The sequence below is a fragment of the Apteryx rowi genome, unplaced genomic scaffold (genome assembly GCF_003343035.1).
Source record: "Apteryx rowi isolate R43461 unplaced genomic scaffold, aptRow1 scaffold_76, whole genome shotgun sequence".
NCBI lineage: Eukaryota > Metazoa > Chordata > Aves > Apterygiformes > Apterygidae > Apteryx > Apteryx rowi.
In genome coordinates this window covers 79839-97777 of record NW_020451049.1, presented here as the reverse complement: position 1 = coordinate 97777, position 17939 = coordinate 79839, and the positions used below count along the sequence as shown (strand labels likewise).

Here is a 17939-nt window from a genome sequence, read left to right as displayed (position 1 = left end):
TCAGCATTGATACAAACATACAATTCCATAAAAGCGAGGGAAGATGCTTTTCAAACTTCTGTTTTAGTTTTAAAAGGTAATTGACCTTTGAGTACAAAAGTCTTTTGTTTCAGCAAAAGTTAAAAAAGCTATTAGGGAAAGAGAACRGTACCTAGCCTGATTTATAAAGTGAATTCTAATTCCTGCTCATTCATGTCAGAGATTTCATCTCAATACAAGGTCTCTATACAATACAATACAGCGTGTTTTACAATATTGAGCTGGATAATAAGTTGATGTCTGAGCATCCAATAACAATACGTTGTTATTATTTCTGGTAAAACTTTCAGAGCACCACAAACATTAGCTCGTCTGGCAAGAGTGTTGCAAAGATTATTTTTCCTATAAGGCAGCATAACTTCACCCAGTCCTCCCTGAGAGCTAATGAAAGAGTCTTGCTGTTTTTAGGGGCACTAGCTTATGTGACAGAGAGCGGTGACCCAAGACTCCTAGCTTGGGTTTGTAGGGTTGCAGTCTTATCCTAAATCTCATAGGCTGTCCTTCATATCGTAACAAGAATACAATTGCAGTCCTCTTGTGATAAAGGACTGGCTGTGTGATATGTACATAGTAATTTTGTTTTAATTAAATTTCTCCAATTCCTATAATTAGTACATGGTGCCTAGCTGCAATTGAGAAGAAAACAATTACTTTGTTTTTTTCCAAACTAACCTTTCTTTGTATACAGCCACTGCATCCATACTGAAGTGAGATGTTTTTGTTTCGAGTACAGATGGCAAATGCTGGACTACCAAACCCCAAACATCTAAACAATAATTTTGTCTATTGTGAGATTTTTGTGCTAGTAGATAAGACAGCAATTATCAATTGAAAGTTTGGTGCTATGCAGTAGCATCCAGTCCCATTTTCTGTCAATCAACCATGCAAAGTAGAAATATTAAAACATGCTAGTAATAGAAGCATTAAATAATGATTCTTGTTTGTATGAGGTTGAAAAATGAGAAATCAGCCATACAAAAAGCTCATAAATGTGGTCATATATCAGAACATGTAAGTGATTATGTAGTGTCGTATGGATGTCATAATTAGAGCTGATATTTAATTGAAAATAGATGATTTTTAACAACAGCAAAGTTTACTGTGGTTACATTTATGTATTTTGTCTTATTAGATTGATGTTCCAGAAGAAAACAACAGGAAAAAAATACTCTGTTCATCACATCATTGTATTAAGTGAGTCAGATAAATCTAACTTTTTTTTTATCCTGACGTACTAGGAAGTAAAAAGAAAGATAAATTGTCTCATCTGCACTGAGCTTAATATGGTTAACAGCTACCTCACCAAAATATATTTTAGTGTTTTGACAGCTYAGTTTTTAAAAGTTTCTGAAGTTTTAATAAGACTCTTACATTTAAGTAAAAGATGAAGACTAAAAACTCACTTAATGGGTTCAAAAAATTAGTCGATCACTTTTCTCTTTAAAATAAGTATGTTTATACAGATGTAGCCCCTGTCCACTCCCTTTCCSTCCTCTTTAGCTCTATTAGAACAGCATCTCCCATAATTTATCCTGAAAATTATTTAGAGAAAAGTTGAAGCAATTTGATTAGCTTCAGCAGCGTCGCATTCTCCTCTTTGCTCCTGCTTTTGACCRTGTTACTTTCCTTCCATGTCCTGAATAAGATGCAGCGTTCCAGGGCTTCTGCTCATATGACAGAACAAGAACTGGACCAGAATATAGCTGTATTTTAAGTAGAGAGCTCCATCTAACTTTAAGTATTACAATTATACAGGTGAATCTGAGATTCTCTTAGATCGTATTTTCAAATGTACTGGGCTATGCATCAACCACTTTATTCGCAGGGTTAAGCGCTTTCATTTCTGGTTTGCATACAACTTATAGTAGTAGTGTGGACAAGGAATAACCTTCCGTAATATTTCTGTTCAATGATGGGTTACTGGATTTCACAACCAAGTGAAGTTTAAGCAGTGATTAAAGCAGAGTCAGGCAGAGATGACCTGCAATGCGAGTCTTCACTTTGGAAACACCAAACAACCTTGCACAGCTTGAGCTGGGGACTAGTATCAATGGAATTGTTCCATTGGTCTTCTGACAGTTTGACCTGTCTTAACTGAAATTTTATTTTTAAAAGCTGCTCCTGCAACTAACAAATAAAAACAAAGTAACACAGCTGTCCTGAACCTTATAGGAAGGAATGACTGGGGTGGGKGGGGGGGGGAATCAAGTTTCTACACTGGGTTAAATGATGCTGTAGAAAGAAGTAAAGTCTACTTCTACTATTTCTACTTTTCTGGCATGGCATTTATGGTAGCCCACAAATTTTATTAGAATATTTTTTTCATTCTATTTAAGCAAGGAAAAAAGATTAATTCACTTTTCAGTATCATACCAAATTCTTTAAACTTAACAGATGTACGAATGCTTCTCTCCTAGGTAGGTAACTTACTTCCCCTCCCTTGTGATGGATTGTACAGAATAAAGTTTGTCAAAGTACATAAAAACTACCTTCCCCCTATGAAACCTCCATATATTTGGAACTTGGGACAAATAGAAGCCTTTTCCCCCCTCTCTGCGTTTGACTATGTCTGAATTGGACGCTAGCTCAAAAAAAACCTCAAACCCTTAACAGACCATAATCAAGGTGATTTTCTTGCTACCTCTGGAAGAGAAATAAGGGCTTATGCAAAGTACTGCAGCAACCAGGAATTGAGTGCAAAAAGCATGTATTGGGCCAGCCCCTTCAAACTCCGTATTCATTCTCCTTAGAGAGCAGAGATAACCAAAGTTAGACTCCAGTTTTCCACCTGTTCTATCTTCAGTGCATTCTTCCCCATTTTAATGAAAAATATCTATCTTTTTTGCATAATGCTGCCTTCTTAGTAATAAGTGGACAATAATAATATATAGTTTTTCTTGTTTGTACAGAGGCCCAAGATGTGTTGCACGATTCGAGTATATTGGAGACCAGAAGGATGAGCTCAGTTTTTCAGAAGGTGAAACTATTATCCTTAAAGAATATGTAAATGAAGAATGGGCCAAAGGAGAGCTCGGAGGCACATCTGGAATTTTCCCCTTGAATTTTGTGGAAGTGATTGAAGATCTGCCTGAAACAGGTATGAACATGTTAGCAACCCTGCAAAAAATCTTCCTCAAGAACATGGTTTTGTACTGCGTACATACAGGCAGTATAAAAGGATAGAGGATAAAAATCCAAAAGGACAACACACAGGGGAAGGAGTTGGAAAGAGAAGACAGATAAGAAATAGTAGGACTTAAAAGTTGTTCTTAATAATCACTTCAAATATTTAAAATTTCCATCATTAGTAACATTTTGAAAGTCATTGCTGCTATTCTAAGCTGTCCTTTGCTACATAGGTATAGGAGCATCACTGAAGAACAAGGTGGAAGTTTCCTCTTCCCTTCCTCAGGTAATAGAATTTTATAGGCTGTGGCCAGACTTTATGTAGAGCTTTCATAGGTTTACACAGACTTTCTCTTATAATGTCAGATTTGCTGCACAGCTTTAAATTGCGAATTTAACACAACTCCCACAGTTGCATAATGTTGCATGGTTACATCTAGAAATTTGACAGTTGGCCTAAATTGATAAATTCATAACTTCCTGCAAATTAACATAAGTTTTTTTTAATCCTTTGTGCCTAAGCAAAAGTCTCATTAGCTCTATTTTGTTTTAAATATTGTTGCAGTGGATTAATTTTGAATTTCTTATTAATCCTGTCCCCAGCCACTAATGATAAAAAGGAATGCTTCTGAGCATAGGCAACGTTCTGTGAGAATTACTGAAATGCCATTCTAGTCTACCTGTGCAGCGACAGTATTGTATGAGGGAAAAGTCAGGATACCCAAGTCTCTACGCTTGCTTTCACCAGAATTGATGAGCTTATGGTCGCCATTAACACTTCGGAAATTAATTTGTTTTTTCTGCTCACTCGAATAGAACAACAGACATTCAGTAGAGTGGTGTGAAGCACTTCATGATTTTACAGCAGAAACCAAAGATGATTTATCCTTTAAAAAGGGAGACTGCATCCAAATACTGGAACAAGTAGATTCAGAGTGGTACARAGGAAGACTGAATGAAAAAGAAGGGATTTTCCCAGCAGTTTTTGTTCAGACCTGCTCAGGTACAGTGCTCTTACTAGAAGGCAAATCATTATTTTTTAGGTTTTGACAGTAAGATACCGAGTTCTGGCAGAACCCAACTATTCCACTGCATTACAAGCCACATGATACCTCTGATATAATGTCCTAAAGTTAAACCAGGTCCTAAAGTATTATCACAAATAATGGCAATATAGTGCTTTAGACATCAAGTAATCTGGGGAGTGTGATATAGATTCTGAAATGGTTAAACAGTTTGGCAAAACAGGGCCATCATCCGCAGTCTGATTCCTCCCTTTCACTCATGCAACTCTTGAGCTGTCTTCAGTAGGAATTCAGGGGTATAAATGATGGTGGAGAGCCAGAATCTCTCTCAGCTGAACAGAAACACTACTGCAGCTGCTCAAAACTACTGTAATTCTGTTGGTGGAAGAAGAGATTAACTGCTTGCTCTCCCAAAGCTTCTATTTATACCTAGAATCCATGCGACTCAAAACAATCAATCATATTTGGTTTTCATACTTTGGAAGTAAAGCCATGAGTGAAAGTAAAGAGGGAATGAAGCCCACCTAACTGGCAGATAGCACACATAAAGTTCAGCTGCACAAACCCACTTTTAACTCCAAAGAGGAAAATACAGTTTTCATTAGATACTGCCATTGGAAAGTTTAAGAAAGTCAACTTTAAATGTAGCCCCTTTATAAGCAGGGCATGAGAATGAGTTAGTACTGTAAAATGAACTGGCAGCAGTAGAGACAGTTTTTTTCTTTTTCYAGCAGGACACTGAATTTACTAAATATCAGCAGTGGGCATTGTATTAGGGAGAGACCACAAGAAGGACAGGAAACTTCTCCAGAAACAAAGATGTAGCTCACTCCAAAACAAATAACTTGTGTTGTCCATATTCTGCAGCCAGGGTAGAGATGTCACAATCTCGAGGAGGGAAGAAAGGGAAAGCCAAAGCTCTTTATGATTTTCATGGAGAAAATGAAGATGAGCTTTCATTCAAAGTAAGTGTCTCTTAACCAAATTTTTAAAACTTATGGTCATAAGGAATGTTTAAAAAGGATTTATCTATATTAAAAATAGACTTAGAATGAATGAAGCTCAAAGAGGAGGAATAAATATTAACACACTTGATACACAGCCTCTCTCAAAGCTTTTGTCTTTACCAAAACTTCAAAGATTTCACCAATATGGAACAGGAGAAGACACTGAAAAAAGGTCAGGAATCAGAGTCTTCCTCTGACTTAACTATTCCAGCAAACTTAACAAAACAAAACCATCCTCATTTTGCAGAGCAGCTATATTCGGTTCTTGATCAGTTGATACAGTTAAAGAGCCTCTTGTTTAATTAGAAAGGCAGCAGAGGCGGTGTGGTAATAACAAGAGCGCCACTGTTACAGCAGTAGTGGCCCTAAGGGACACCTAGTATAGGAAGACTCTGGGACTCCAAAAGGGTTTGGCAGCATGATACATAGTTGCTGTGGGGCAAGGGGAGAAATGCAGTTCTTGCTGGATGCCTAGATAATGTTAAGAAGCATGAACAAGAAACAGCATGCCATTTTAGACTCGAAGTCATGACTTGGGAACTATATCCTCAAAAGCAAGTTTCTGAGAAGCAGAAGACTTTCACACAGGTCCAAAATAGCATTTATTAGCAAGAACATACTCTTTTCTCTTTCTAAGAAGGCTGGCAAAATAATTAGTTTCTGCATTAGGAGCTTGCAGCACTGAAAGGATAGGAGATTCTTTAAAGAGGAAAAGGGGGACTGAGGTACTGGAAGAAAGGCGAGGGCTATGACAACACTTCAGATGAAGGGTGGGGCATGGGAAGATGAAAACAGGAACAAAGATCAAACAAGAGCTGGAGTTTATTTGAAAGACCAGACTTTACTGGACTGCTGCGTACCTTTTTGGGAACTTCTACTGTGAGGCAAGCTTCCAAGTGCTGGAAATAATGGGACTAAAGGGAAAGAAAAGCTTTGAAGCAACCCTTTAATAAAGCAGGAGTATGCACAAAGAGTGCATAAGGCCAGCTAAGTTACCTACCTAAARAGCTTAAGCAACACAAGAAGTTGTCCAGCAGTACTATTTTTTCTATCCAGAAAGTGGTGATTTTTCAGCATATGACAGGTATTTGCTTACCCTAATAGAAGTTACAACAGTTTTTGGCAAATACAGTCTCCAAGAGGTCTAACTACCAGGAGAAGAGAGACTGACCTTGTCCTACTTGTCTTCTGTTTGATTGATACAAACTGCTTCTGAATAACATCAGCTTTGCATGCATTAACGTTTTATGGTAAGCTGTACTGGCTCACGTTACTCATTCTCTTGCAGGCAGGCGATATGATAACAGAGCTGGAATCTGTAGATGAGGACTGGATGTGTGGAGAGATGCAAGGAAAATCTGGGATATTTCCCAAAAACTTTGTTCAAATTTTAAAAACACCATGAAGTGTTGCCTGTCTTCATACTCCCTGCGTGTGGGAGAGAATGTTTTCCATCCCAAAGGCACAGCAAACAAGGACATCGCCATATTTTGACTATCAAAATGTTTTGCACTACTTTTTCTAGAGAGTCTTACCAGTATCTTGAAGTCAAATAAGAACATTTTAGTCTTTTGTGACAGTGTATTTAGTCATGCTTCATGAATGCTCTGAGTAAATAAAAGCAGGATTTTTAGCAGATTCCAACTAGGGACGTACAGTGGTGAAGTACCATTTTAACTTAATTTTTTAACTTGTTCTTAACATTCTACTAAGTTTACTGTCTGGTAGTACATTTATCATGTATAAAGTCTGCATAAAGTAAGCTTCTTTGGGCTTCTTTAAAAACTGTTTCTTAAATCTAAATTAAAAAATAGTTTTAAGATATAATTACAGCATTCAGTATGTAGGTCAAGTTCAATATTCAGGTTTTATTACTGCTTGACTTCCACATTGAAGTAGAATCCACTTGTTTTATGACTTAGAGGATAAGGCAGATAATATATCTCAGTAGAAAATTGTCAAATCTAGTAATGGTAGAGGAAAAACTCAGAAGTGAATCCTTGTGTGTAGTATTCTATTCTTAGATCAAACTGTTTATACCAGGGGATCAGAAAAGTAAGATTTAAGCATTTTGCCTCTTGCTAGTGTTCAAACCAGTGCAAATCACCTCTTAAACCTTTCTTCCCTTCCCCCACAGTCCTTTGCAGTTGTAGGTTGTTTTTTTTCCACGATCTACTGTTCTTCAAGCACCATCATACCCTTCTTCTCCTGGCTGAAGTAAGCTCAATAAGCAGTGTCCATCACAAGCCTTCTCAGATCCCCTCTCTGTGGTAGTTACACTATTTCAGCTATTTGTCCCCTCCTTCCTCCTGTACGTACAGGGAAAGCCAGTCTTCACTCCRTCTGCATTTCATTTGTCACTCTCGAGCACTGGAACATACTTCAGTAATGCTATTCCTATCCTTAACATGAAGGACATGAAACAGCCTCAGTTTTAGCTTTCAGCAGCCACAGGGAGTAGTTTTCAGTTTGTTACCACATACCTGCTATACTGAACATCATTATAAATGGTCTATCAAGGCCTTAAGGAAAAAACAAAACAGCTGGGGAGAAGTAACTTCAAGACTCTCTAACAAAATAATTTAGTAAAAGTCAACAGTGTGATTTGAACTACATGAACTAAAACAAACATGATTGAGGTAGCTTCAGATTATAGGAACTTCAAAAAGTGAACTTCATTTCATGACACTTAGGTCCTGACAAACTAGTTTAAACATGTCTTGATTAATAGCTAACTTATCAGGCAGAAATATAAAAAAGATTATGCTGCAGTTGGCTCTTTCAGCACTGACAGTATTCCATTGCTTTTGTACCATATAAGAAAGGAAACAGTAAGCTGTTAGCCTGAGTCCTTACTTCAGAGATGGAGGTGACCCCATTCACAAAAAAGGCTTACAAATGCTTTTTTGCAGGCCTGGACAGTTCAGGCTGCCAAAAGGGCCAGTAGCTGAGTGGCAAGTGGAGACAGAGGAAACTAGAATCATCGTGATTGACCTTGGGATAGTTTGACTTAGTCATGTATCTGCTCAAAGCTTTATCGATGAGAGATCCAGGTATGGCAACAAATACATATAGCTACAGTAGGCTGGGCTGCATCTAAATTAGTGTTTAACTGTGCGTAAGCGAGCCAACCCTTAAGGGCAGCCCTCCCTGCTCAGTGCACTGTCGTTTTCCTGTAGCAGCAGGCACGAGCTTTCAGCCAAAACTCACCCCAAAGTCTCCCCCAGCAGGGAACAGGTGTGCAGTGTCATGTGCAGGCCAGAGCTCACCTGCTGTCACCCCCCTGCAGCCGCTTGCAGCACGGACACCCTCAGCACCGGTCTGCGCTGAAGGGTCACTGCAGTACCACAGTGCTTGCAATGCAGACGCAGTCATTAGCGCTCAAATTACTGTTGCAGCTTCTCTCGAAGTTTCATGAAAAAGCATTACATGTTTATACTGCATCAGTACTTGTTACCATAACTGGGGAATGAAGATCACACAAAGCTTTAGTGCGCTGAAAATTGGATTTTTACTCTTTAGGGGGATTAACATTAGAAAAACAGAATTATAAACCCTGTGCTATTCCAGAAAGATAGAAACAAGATAATTTATACAGCTATTCCTCAGTTTTGCCTTACCAACGAGCCTGTCCTGAGCTCCTGTGGAATCAAACTTTAACATAAATCCACGTCTGAGGACAACCCTTTGCACTCCCCAAGCTTTCCTGCCAGGAAAGGCCAAAGATTCTTATTGTTTATTCAGAGATAACATCCATTTCCTTCAATAAGACACTGAGGAAGCAGAGAGAGAGAGATTTCTGACTGCTGCAAGCCTTCTCAGCCACAAACTTTCAGTGGATCACCCTATAAAAACATGCTGCTTCATCATGACCCCTGCCAAGACACTTCATGAACCTCTTGTAAGCACAGGAGGAGGAGAACAAAAATAAATAAAATRAAAAATAGAATACCCAAATCCTCCAAGGAGATATGTAATCATTGTGGAGGTAGGTGAGGGTTAAGTGTATGATGTTTACTTATTTTTTGTCTGGCAGTTTTCTAAAATTTTGATACAAGTCTTAAAGTAGAATTAAATTTTTATACTTTTTCAATTTCCTCTCCCCCTATTTTTATAATTGTATATTGTTCAGTTGTTTTTGTAACTTACTTTCAGYGTTTAAAGTCTGTGCCTGTCAGTAGCTAAGCTCACTCTGCTTTACTTTAATCCTCTCCTTATTACGTAGGGCTAGAAGAGCAGCAAAGCCTGACATTCAGAGCAAGGAGTGCCACCTGAAGGCTGTTTGCATTACTGCAGTCTGCTGAAATCARTTTATTTTTGTTAAAATTTAAGGAAATTAACTGCTTGGCTTTTACCGAAAGTATACAGTACATAATTTGTAGAAAAGTAGGAATGAGGTCACAAATCATAACTGCAACATAGTAGCAAATCTCAGATGTAACCCTGAAATTCAGCTAGAGTCTGATACATTATTAGTATGATAGAGAATGGTTTTGATACACTCCAGGCTTCTATTGTTTGACCCATCCTCTGGAAATACCTTCAGGAGGAAGACTTCGTTTTGTTTACAAGTAACAGTGTCTTAAGTAAATCGTTGCAAGGCCATTAAGTTTGTTATGGTACCACTGTAAATTAAAAATGTATTTAACCAGTAAATTTTTTTTTAATATAATTAAGTCATGATTGCATTTTTATCGTGATATATTGTGGAGAACTGAGCTCTCCACTTGGCATGATGGTTTTATTCTGCTTAGATGTTTAAGCAAACAGCTAAAAAAATTAAGATAATACAGTACTGCATCCCTTCACAAGTCATCCAAAACCCCCAGAGGCTCCCAACAGCTTTAACACAGCTTAGCCAAGGCTTCAGATTCGGGTGCATTGCACTTGCCCCCTGCAGAATCTAAAACATTCACTACCTGCGACCACCTAGCACCACACAGGAAGTTAATACTCTGCTCGCGCTATGATGGGATCGCTTGTGGCGAAACCATAGGCCGAGCCTAAGCGGTAACAAACAGAAGCGATTAGCAATTCTGAGCATACCTTAAACGTGCTCTGCTGATTGCTGCTATTCACAAGCCATGATTTTTTGTTTGTACAAAAAAGCCAAAAAAAATACAGAAAATACACAAAATTTTCCTTCTGCTTACTTTTCTCCATTTGCAATCATTTTATAGAGCATAGCGTTTACCCAAAGCTCCTATATGGCAATGCTAGCAAATAGCCTACTGTTTAAAAGAGAACACCCACAGCATGAAACAGTAGAACAATTTTTGAAGCCAAACTCAAAATTAAGTTCTTGTTATTTTCCAAAATGCTCTTGCACTTTCTGCAAGATATACTCCTCACACCAACAAACGGAAGGAAAAAATAACAGGACAAAAGGATACAAGGTCTGGGAAACGAGCTCAGAAATGATTTAGCAGTGAAATGCGTATCTAGGATTTCTAACTCTCCTGATCTCCAAAGACTACAGGCCAGTTGCAGTCCTTCAGGATTTGTTTGATGGAGTTACTACTAAGCAGAAAAGATAAATACAACACACTTCCATTACTAGGAGGAGGCTCTGAAACAGATCTTATTCGAATGCTAGACTTTATATACACACACATCTCCATTAAACCTTTTAGTAACTTCAAGGATTTTCAGCCTCACCACACTTACTCTAAGTCATGGTTTGATTTTTACTCCAGTAAAAAATTCTCAGGATCATTTTTTGCTACAGAAGTGAAAGGGAATTTGTTAAGATTTACAGCTTCAGGAGTATCACCAGATAGGACTGTTGAGAGGAAAACAGTGCCTACCTCTGGAAGTAGTAACAAATGCATTATACCAAACTTCAGAACTGCAAGTAAGCACAATTTAAAAACACAGCTTCAACAGTATAGATGAAAACAAACCGGCAAAGTAGATCAAAAGCAACACTCATTCTTTTCTCCTGTTTTGGTGTCATTAAAGTTTTTTTTTTAATCCTTCCAGTACAACTGAAAAGAGCAGAACAAGTAGGCCTGTATTTACAATCCAATAAAGTTACCTGAATATTAAGTCACAACAGTTTTAAGTATCATTCTTGTAAGATTTTGTATATTCTGCTTAGTATATAGATTTTGCAGATACTATAGTAATAATTTATCCAGAACTGTTAGTAACAATCCTCAGACCTGAAATAGTGAGGTTCCCCACTTAAAAATCTGCAAGTTTTCTTTAACCCATTTACTTATTTAGAAACTTAGCTACATAACAAAGATATTTCTATACTCAAAAGAAAAGGAACAAAAAAGTGGAGGCAAAGTAAATGTCATATCACTTTCAAGATCTTACAAAAATTTCTACACCAATTATTCTGTAAAGAATCACAGTATTTTACCAGTGTCTCCCTTTAAGATCAATTCCAAAAAAAMCCATCAGAACTTCTTTATTTTTCCAGCAAATACTAAAAATATTTTGTTTCCTTTACATATTTGTTGGCTGTAAGTGAACAGCTGTGGAGCAGTCACAGCAAAGCTCTGTTGGGAGGAAAATCAAAGATCCCTTCAAGGTGGATGTGTTCACTGCCTACCAAATTCTGTACTGGAAAGTTGCCAGCAACAGCATTTAGAGCACTTAATCCCTGACAAATCTATGATATGGACCTTAGTATCTTGCTAATTTTGGTATTCATATTCAGATCATAGCAGTAAAATTATTATGAATTAACAAATCAGTTCACTAAGTTTCATAATTCTACCATAAGGTGATTTACCAGTTAAAAAAAAAAAATCCTGCCTTGTTTAAAACATAGTTTTATTGACTATAAACTTACCTCAAAATAAAACATCCCAAATGCCACATATGGGCACTCTTTTACACCAAGAGAGAAGATGGCAATTAAAAGATTCAATTCTTGCTCTTAAAAGCTTGTATTCAGACTCACTGGAGTATCAAACTCACTCACCAAGATGACAGAAACACAAAATTCAGTGCAAAAAAATGTTACACAGAACAGCAGAATGAATGGAATTTGCCACAGTTGAGTAGAATGAAACCGTGGAGATACAACTATGTGAAATGCAGTCTACAGTAACTATTTACAGTAGTATGTGGGATCCTGATTATAATCCCTATAGAGCAACCTATTTACAACCTATTTAAATCATTTTTACAATGAAATGTAAGGGTTGTGGGAGCAAGCATTATGTCTTTGAATACAGAAATAACATTGTGGCCGTCCCCTTCACTGTGAGCCTTCCCAGTGCCGTGCTCCTGTTGTTGCAGGGGTGCCAAGCACACTCACCGAGGCACTTCCCCAGCCTGGGGGTCTCCATCTCCCTCATTCACTCCTCCACAGCCCTGCGAAGTGCAGGAATACAGCGCCAGCTGACCGCCGCAACAGTCTACCAGTATTGCAACTGTACCTGGTTCCCAAATTTTTGGCTAAAAACACGCACTACTTGAAGAGGAAGTGAGAGAGATTCTTTGCCCCAGAAAGTCTTACCCTTGAGTCAATACAGCGTTTTATACCTTAAACCAAAGGCATCATTGGCCAAACCCCAATTTGGATTGCTATTAAAATAATAATTTGGAATTACTACATGAAGTCACCTACAAGTCTCTGAATAACTGATTAAAGCACATGCTTTTGATTTTGCATTGTTCTTTATTCCAAAATAGAATCATCTATGACTATCTAAATTTATCACTATGAAAAGGTAAAAATTCTTAAAGTACAGTCTGTATCTGTAGTGTCCCTCAATCTACTTTTTTCCTAATATCTTTTTTACAATTCTGTAACTTTTCATTACATTCTTGTTCCAAGGGATTTCACAGCTAACAGTAAGAACCACAACTACTACCTAAAAGACCTCCCAAAACAGGTCAGCGAGTACCATTTTGTTCTCAGTTTCAAAATCACAAATTTACCACAAGTTTAACAGCACAAAGCTTAGGTTTGATCCCATGTTAATTTTGAACAGAACATACTGACAGTGCAACACATTGGTCTATCCAGAAAAACAGACTCTTCACTTTTTAAGCTTGCACATGCCAATCAGCAAGCAAAAACAAGACCACCGTCTTAAACCCAGACAATGCAACAGTGCTCTTTACTGATTTGCTTAACAACTTTTCAGTGCTTTATTTTCAGGATGTAGAGCACTGCCTTTCAACTGCGATGATGGTTACCTCTCAATTCTGAGGTAGAGGTTTAAAAAGCCACACACGCAAACCTACTCTCAAGCATATTCTACATTTCAACATTGCTCAAAACTCTTATTACTGCTTCCATAATGAAAATAATTTAAAAACCTATTAACATCTTTGAATATCAGAGACCAAATCTATACCATGAAAGAGGTCACATCAAATAACTACCCCAAAGCGTAAACATGTAACTCTCAAGAGCAGTCTGAGAAAGCCTTAAGAATCCCTTATAATAGAAAATTCTGAAACAAGAATAATACATTTCCCTTTTCGGCATCCTAATTACAGATTAGCCCTATACAATGCTGCTTTTTGAAGCACCTTGTACCACCAATATAACTGAAGCTACAACTTCTACACACATCCATAAAAAGAATTTTCTTTTTGTGAGGAACAAAATAAGTAGAAAAAAATACATGCAGAAACCTCAGTATTGTACTTTCCAATAGCACCTTTCAAAAAAGAATAAGCAACATAGTTCCACCTATCTTGCAACACCAATCATGAAAAACAGATCTCCAAGCCAGTTAAGGATTCCCCCCCTCCCCTTCCAAATCAAGGTAGTAATTTTACCTTATTAAAAACCCATTCAAGTGCAGTATCAAAACTGTCTAGTAGCAATACAGGCAACCAAACACTAGTTCTGTATATTAAAACTTTATTTTTGAGCCATTTTTAGTTTCAGACGGACTCTTGCACAGGCGGCTCGTATCCATCAGCTCGCTCTACTTTAGCGCCTGCCTCATCCCCAGAGGGTTTTCCAGCACCACCACCTTCGCCATGAAGTTCCATGAGCTTGCCCACTAAAAAGAAAAAGTAATATAAATGGTTAGAGATACACCTACTTAAGGCAGTTTTAAAGCAGTTATTGAACTGGTCATCATCTAAAATTAAACCACAAGAACATTTAATGGAGGTATTATAAAGTCAATTCCACAAAGCTTGTGCAAGGAGACTGCATAATTAACTGACACAGTCGGACAAAAACTAGCAGTGCAATAACTATGTTACAGAATGAAGTATCTAGTTAAGCTTTTTTTTTTTTTYCCCTCTCTCTAAAGAAAAGAAGTTTTGGGAATGTCAGAATATGGGAAAATAAAATCATTTCAAGTCATCTGGGACCGAAACATTTTGTCATCATTCATTCCCAAACCAGAACCTTTAAACATTTGGTAGCTTCTTCAGACAAGAACATAAAAATGTTCCAAACTGAATAACCACTACTTGGCTTTCAAACCTGACAGCCAATGTTGGACTAGACAGACAAGCTTTTTAACTGCTATAGCTGTGATGCTGCTTTAAAAAGTCTTTATCCAAAAGCAGACACATTTTAAAATGGCACTGTCCCTCTTAAAACCCTAGATGTTAGCAGTAATTGACTTACATTCAAACTTAGGCTTCTTCAACATCTTAACCTTGCGGACATAGACATCGTGAAGAGGGTAAATGGACTGACAAGCCTTCTCTATGTCTTTGCCAATGCTGTCTGGGATCCTGAGAAGTCAGAGAGCAAATCAGTATCAGAATGCTCAAATTTCACCTGCTTCTAATCAGCAGCATATATTTAAAATTATCCTTAAGAATACATAATATTAAGCAGGAGTTTGTTTCAATACCACCTTCACTCTCTGGCAATTTTTTCAAGTATGTTTAGGCAACAAGATATAGTTCCTTTGCAATGTTATAAGGGATATAATGCAAGCGTCCTCATTTTGACACCGAATCTGCAATCCGACTTTTGGAAGCAAACACTGTACTTCCAAAAACTTCATTTGATCAGAAGAACCTATAACATTCACAACTCCAGCTGATCAAAATTACAATTTTAGAAATATGAATCAAAAATATCTCCAAGATTTTGATTTCACATTTATACAAACACAATTGTTAATGGAAGTCAAACAAGATGCTGAGACAGAGAGCACGCAAAGAAAATGGCACATTAGCTTTTCAACACAGATGAGATACCTTGCATGTTCTATGTCACACAGTAAGTGCAGCACTAGTACAGTGAGTACTCAATAAACAAACACAAATAATTAAAATGGTGGTGGTGGAGAGAATAACATAACCAAAGCTTACAGCTTATTGACAACTTCTTTGAGGTCATTGGTTTGCACCTCTCGGGTCATGATTTCCATCATCTTCTTGCGAATCTGGCGAACCTGCTGATGCTGGGCATACGAAGTCTTGCGGATCTGGTTATTACGCTTCTTTGTAAAACCCACACAGAAGAGGCGCAGCAGGTAACCATCGGTAGTTTTGACGTCTACGTGGGCTTCAATCATTGTCTAAAGGAGAAACATAGTCGTGTATCTTCAACATGACAGAGAGGTTTCTCAGAAATATACATCTGACATTCACGAGTATCTGCTGATGCCACTTCAAACATAAGTTTAAAATATATCAATGGTGACTTTCTTTCCTAAAGATACTAGCAACAATGCTAGCAATGCAGACTATATTCCCTACTTACCTGCCATTTCTTGACCATGGAGCACATTTTATCCCGAGTTAGGTCCATTCCGTGGAAGTTGGTCAGACAATTTTTGCCCTGAACGTCCTCAGTTATCAGTTTAAATTTACGGAAGGCAACTTCATCATTCTGCAGATCAGCCAGACTCACTTCAAATACTCGACCCTTAAGTCCATCAGAGGCGATTTCTGTATTATGAAACAGAATAAAATACCTTTTTTTATACTTAGAAAAGTATTATTCAAACTAGATAGATGCTGAACTTCCATTTGATGTGTTCTAATAATAGGTGATGCCACTATCTTTGTAACTCTGAAGTTTGTATGTGCCTTAAACAGAAATAAATCAACTTAAAGAAGTATCTTGTTTTATTAACTTTGTGAGGAGTCTTTCTACAATAAGTCAGATACTAAAAACAAACATCAGTACGGTGTAAATTCCAGCATTCCTAATAGTTTAAAAAAAGGGGGGAGAGGTTGCAAAGTATTTTGAGATACAATAATGAAAAGATAAACATAAAAAGCAATGTGCTCAAAGATAAAGAAGTAACAAACATCTGAGTACAGTCAAGTCATTTCACAGCTCTGCCTCTAACAATGTACCATTTTAATATTAGCTGACTCATACTGTTTGCAGTGACCCTAATTTTACTCGTTTCACATGCATAGTTTAAAACAGTATTAAGAATTTGCATACCTTAAAATACAAGTGGGAAAGCAGAACGCAAGTATTTTGCCATACTATGCGGCTAACCATTCAAGAACATTTTGTTACATCTAGATCACTCTGCATTAACAAATGTTTCCTTTCCCTACCAACCTAAGCATTACCCATACCTCGTATTATATATATTAATAAAATCCTTTACCCGTTCAGTAGTAAGTTTACATACGCTCCCATTATGTTTGCAATTCTACACATGACAAAGATCTCTTGCATAAAAGCTTGAGATCTCAGTCCCTTCCAAAGAAAAAGTCTCTATGATCCTATTATGACCACAGCCTCCTGTGACAGTCTCCACATCTCCTGCTCTGATATTCAGAATGATTCCTTAATTCTTAACTTTTCTCAAATTCACTGTTACCTCAATAGCTATTTACTACAAACTTCAGGCATGTTTTTCCATATCATTTCCACACTTTGCTACTCTTGTGCCAACAAGGGTCACACTGCATTAACCTCCCCCTTTAAATCATTGCAACCAAGCCCATTGGTTTAAACAACTTCGTCAACTGAAGAAAGATTACTGGAATCAAGCAATTAAGTTAGAACTTTTCCTTTTTTTATTTTACGTTACCTTATACTATTGTGAACAAGAATTATTTGTCACCATTTCTTCACCCAATTCTCATTTAGTACTATCAAATAGAACAAACAGACATGCATCTACTGCATAATACCACTCTACTCACTAGTTCCTTGAGTTCTGGTGACAAGTGTCTTTCCAATGTTTCGGATATTAAACATTGCTGGTGCTTTGACATCATACCAGTCCTTTTTGGAGAAGGGATCAACCCTTAATTTAAATAAAAGCAAAAAAGATTTTCACTCATTTTTTGGGTTAAAGCTGGCTGAAGTAAGTACTTCCTCCCCATACGCTTTGTGAAATGGAAAYGCAAACTTCAAAATTTTGTGTTTTCAAGCTTAAGATGGACAGGTTAATAAGTATATGAAGTCACAGTTAATACTGTACTTGATAATGAAGCATACGTAAATTCTAGTGTACTTCAGAAAGAAGGAAACCAACTTCGGACACATCACGGGGCTAGAACGTCGAAAAGCAATACAGTGCTACAGTTCAGGCTGTCATTTTTAGATAAAACAAGCAGTGTATTTTAACACTTCTGTTAAGGCCTCACTTCAGTTAAAGACCCCGGAGTGCAGCACTTAACAGGCACCAGGGAAAAGCTGCAGCCCGCCCCGCGCCTCAGAGTGGCCCCGCTTTTGCGGCCGCCCAGCTCCGCTCCGCTCGCAGCCCCGCGCCCCAGCGCCACGCACGCCGCCGGCCGGCTCCAGACCCGGCCCCGCCGCCTCCCCGCCAGGCTGCGGCCCGGCCCGGTCTTCCGCCGCAGGGCAGCCCCCTCC

At 37.9% G+C, this 17939-nt stretch overlaps 2 protein-coding genes and 1 non-coding gene across 8 annotated transcripts in view; 1 reads left to right on the top strand and 2 right to left on the bottom strand.

Annotated features, from left to right (window-relative positions):
- Positions 1-13921, top strand: part of SH3D19 (SH3 domain containing 19) — a 71205-nt gene extending 57284 nt beyond the window's left edge. For 5 of the 6 annotated variants that reach the window (XM_026088207.1, XM_026088204.1, XM_026088206.1 and 2 more), the window contains 6 exons: positions 1172-1233; positions 2949-3136; positions 3399-3451; positions 3982-4168; positions 5058-5155; positions 6486-13921. In XM_026088207.1, coding sequence (XP_025943992.1) covers positions 1172-1233; positions 2949-3136; positions 3399-3451; positions 3982-4168; positions 5058-5155; positions 6486-6602 — 705 coding nt within the window. In that variant the 3' untranslated portion in view covers positions 6603-13921. The remainder of the gene's footprint in view (positions 1-1171; positions 1234-2948; positions 3137-3398; positions 3452-3981; positions 4169-5057; positions 5156-6485) is intronic. The other variant, XM_026088209.1, reaches the window with a different exon arrangement.
- Positions 13922-14019: 98 nt separating this feature from the next.
- On the bottom strand, positions 14020-17627 carry RPS3A (ribosomal protein S3A). Its single transcript, XM_026088211.1, has 6 exons — positions 17548-17627; positions 17267-17370; positions 15855-16042; positions 15461-15669; positions 14763-14872; positions 14020-14181 (listed from the first exon to the last, which is right to left on the bottom strand). The coding sequence occupies exons 1-6, from the start codon at positions 17610-17612 to the stop codon at positions 14060-14062; spliced, it is 798 nt and encodes a 265-aa protein (XP_025943996.1). The 5' UTR covers positions 17613-17627; the 3' UTR covers positions 14020-14059.
- Positions 14455-14524, bottom strand: LOC112976740. Its single transcript, XR_003257127.1, has one exon. It is a non-coding gene; the product is annotated as a small nucleolar RNA SNORD73 (small nucleolar RNA).
- Positions 17628-17939: the final 312 nt, after the last annotated feature.

What these genes read in the sequence shown, in the direction of transcription:
- RPS3A (XM_026088211.1), bottom strand. Translation starts at nt 17,612, where the DNA reads ATGTGTCCGAAGTTGGTTTCCTTCTTTCTGAAGTACACTAGAATTTAC. An exon ending in CACCAGAACTCAAGGAACTA is followed by an intron (nt 16,043 to 17,266) that starts GTGAGTAGAGTG and finishes TTCATAATACAG; the next exon opens with AAATCGCCTCTGATGGACTT. An exon ending in GAAGAAGCCTAAGTTTGAAT is followed by an intron (nt 14,182 to 14,762) that starts GTAAGTCAATTA and finishes TTTTCTTTTTAG; the next exon opens with TGGGCAAGCTCATGGAACTT.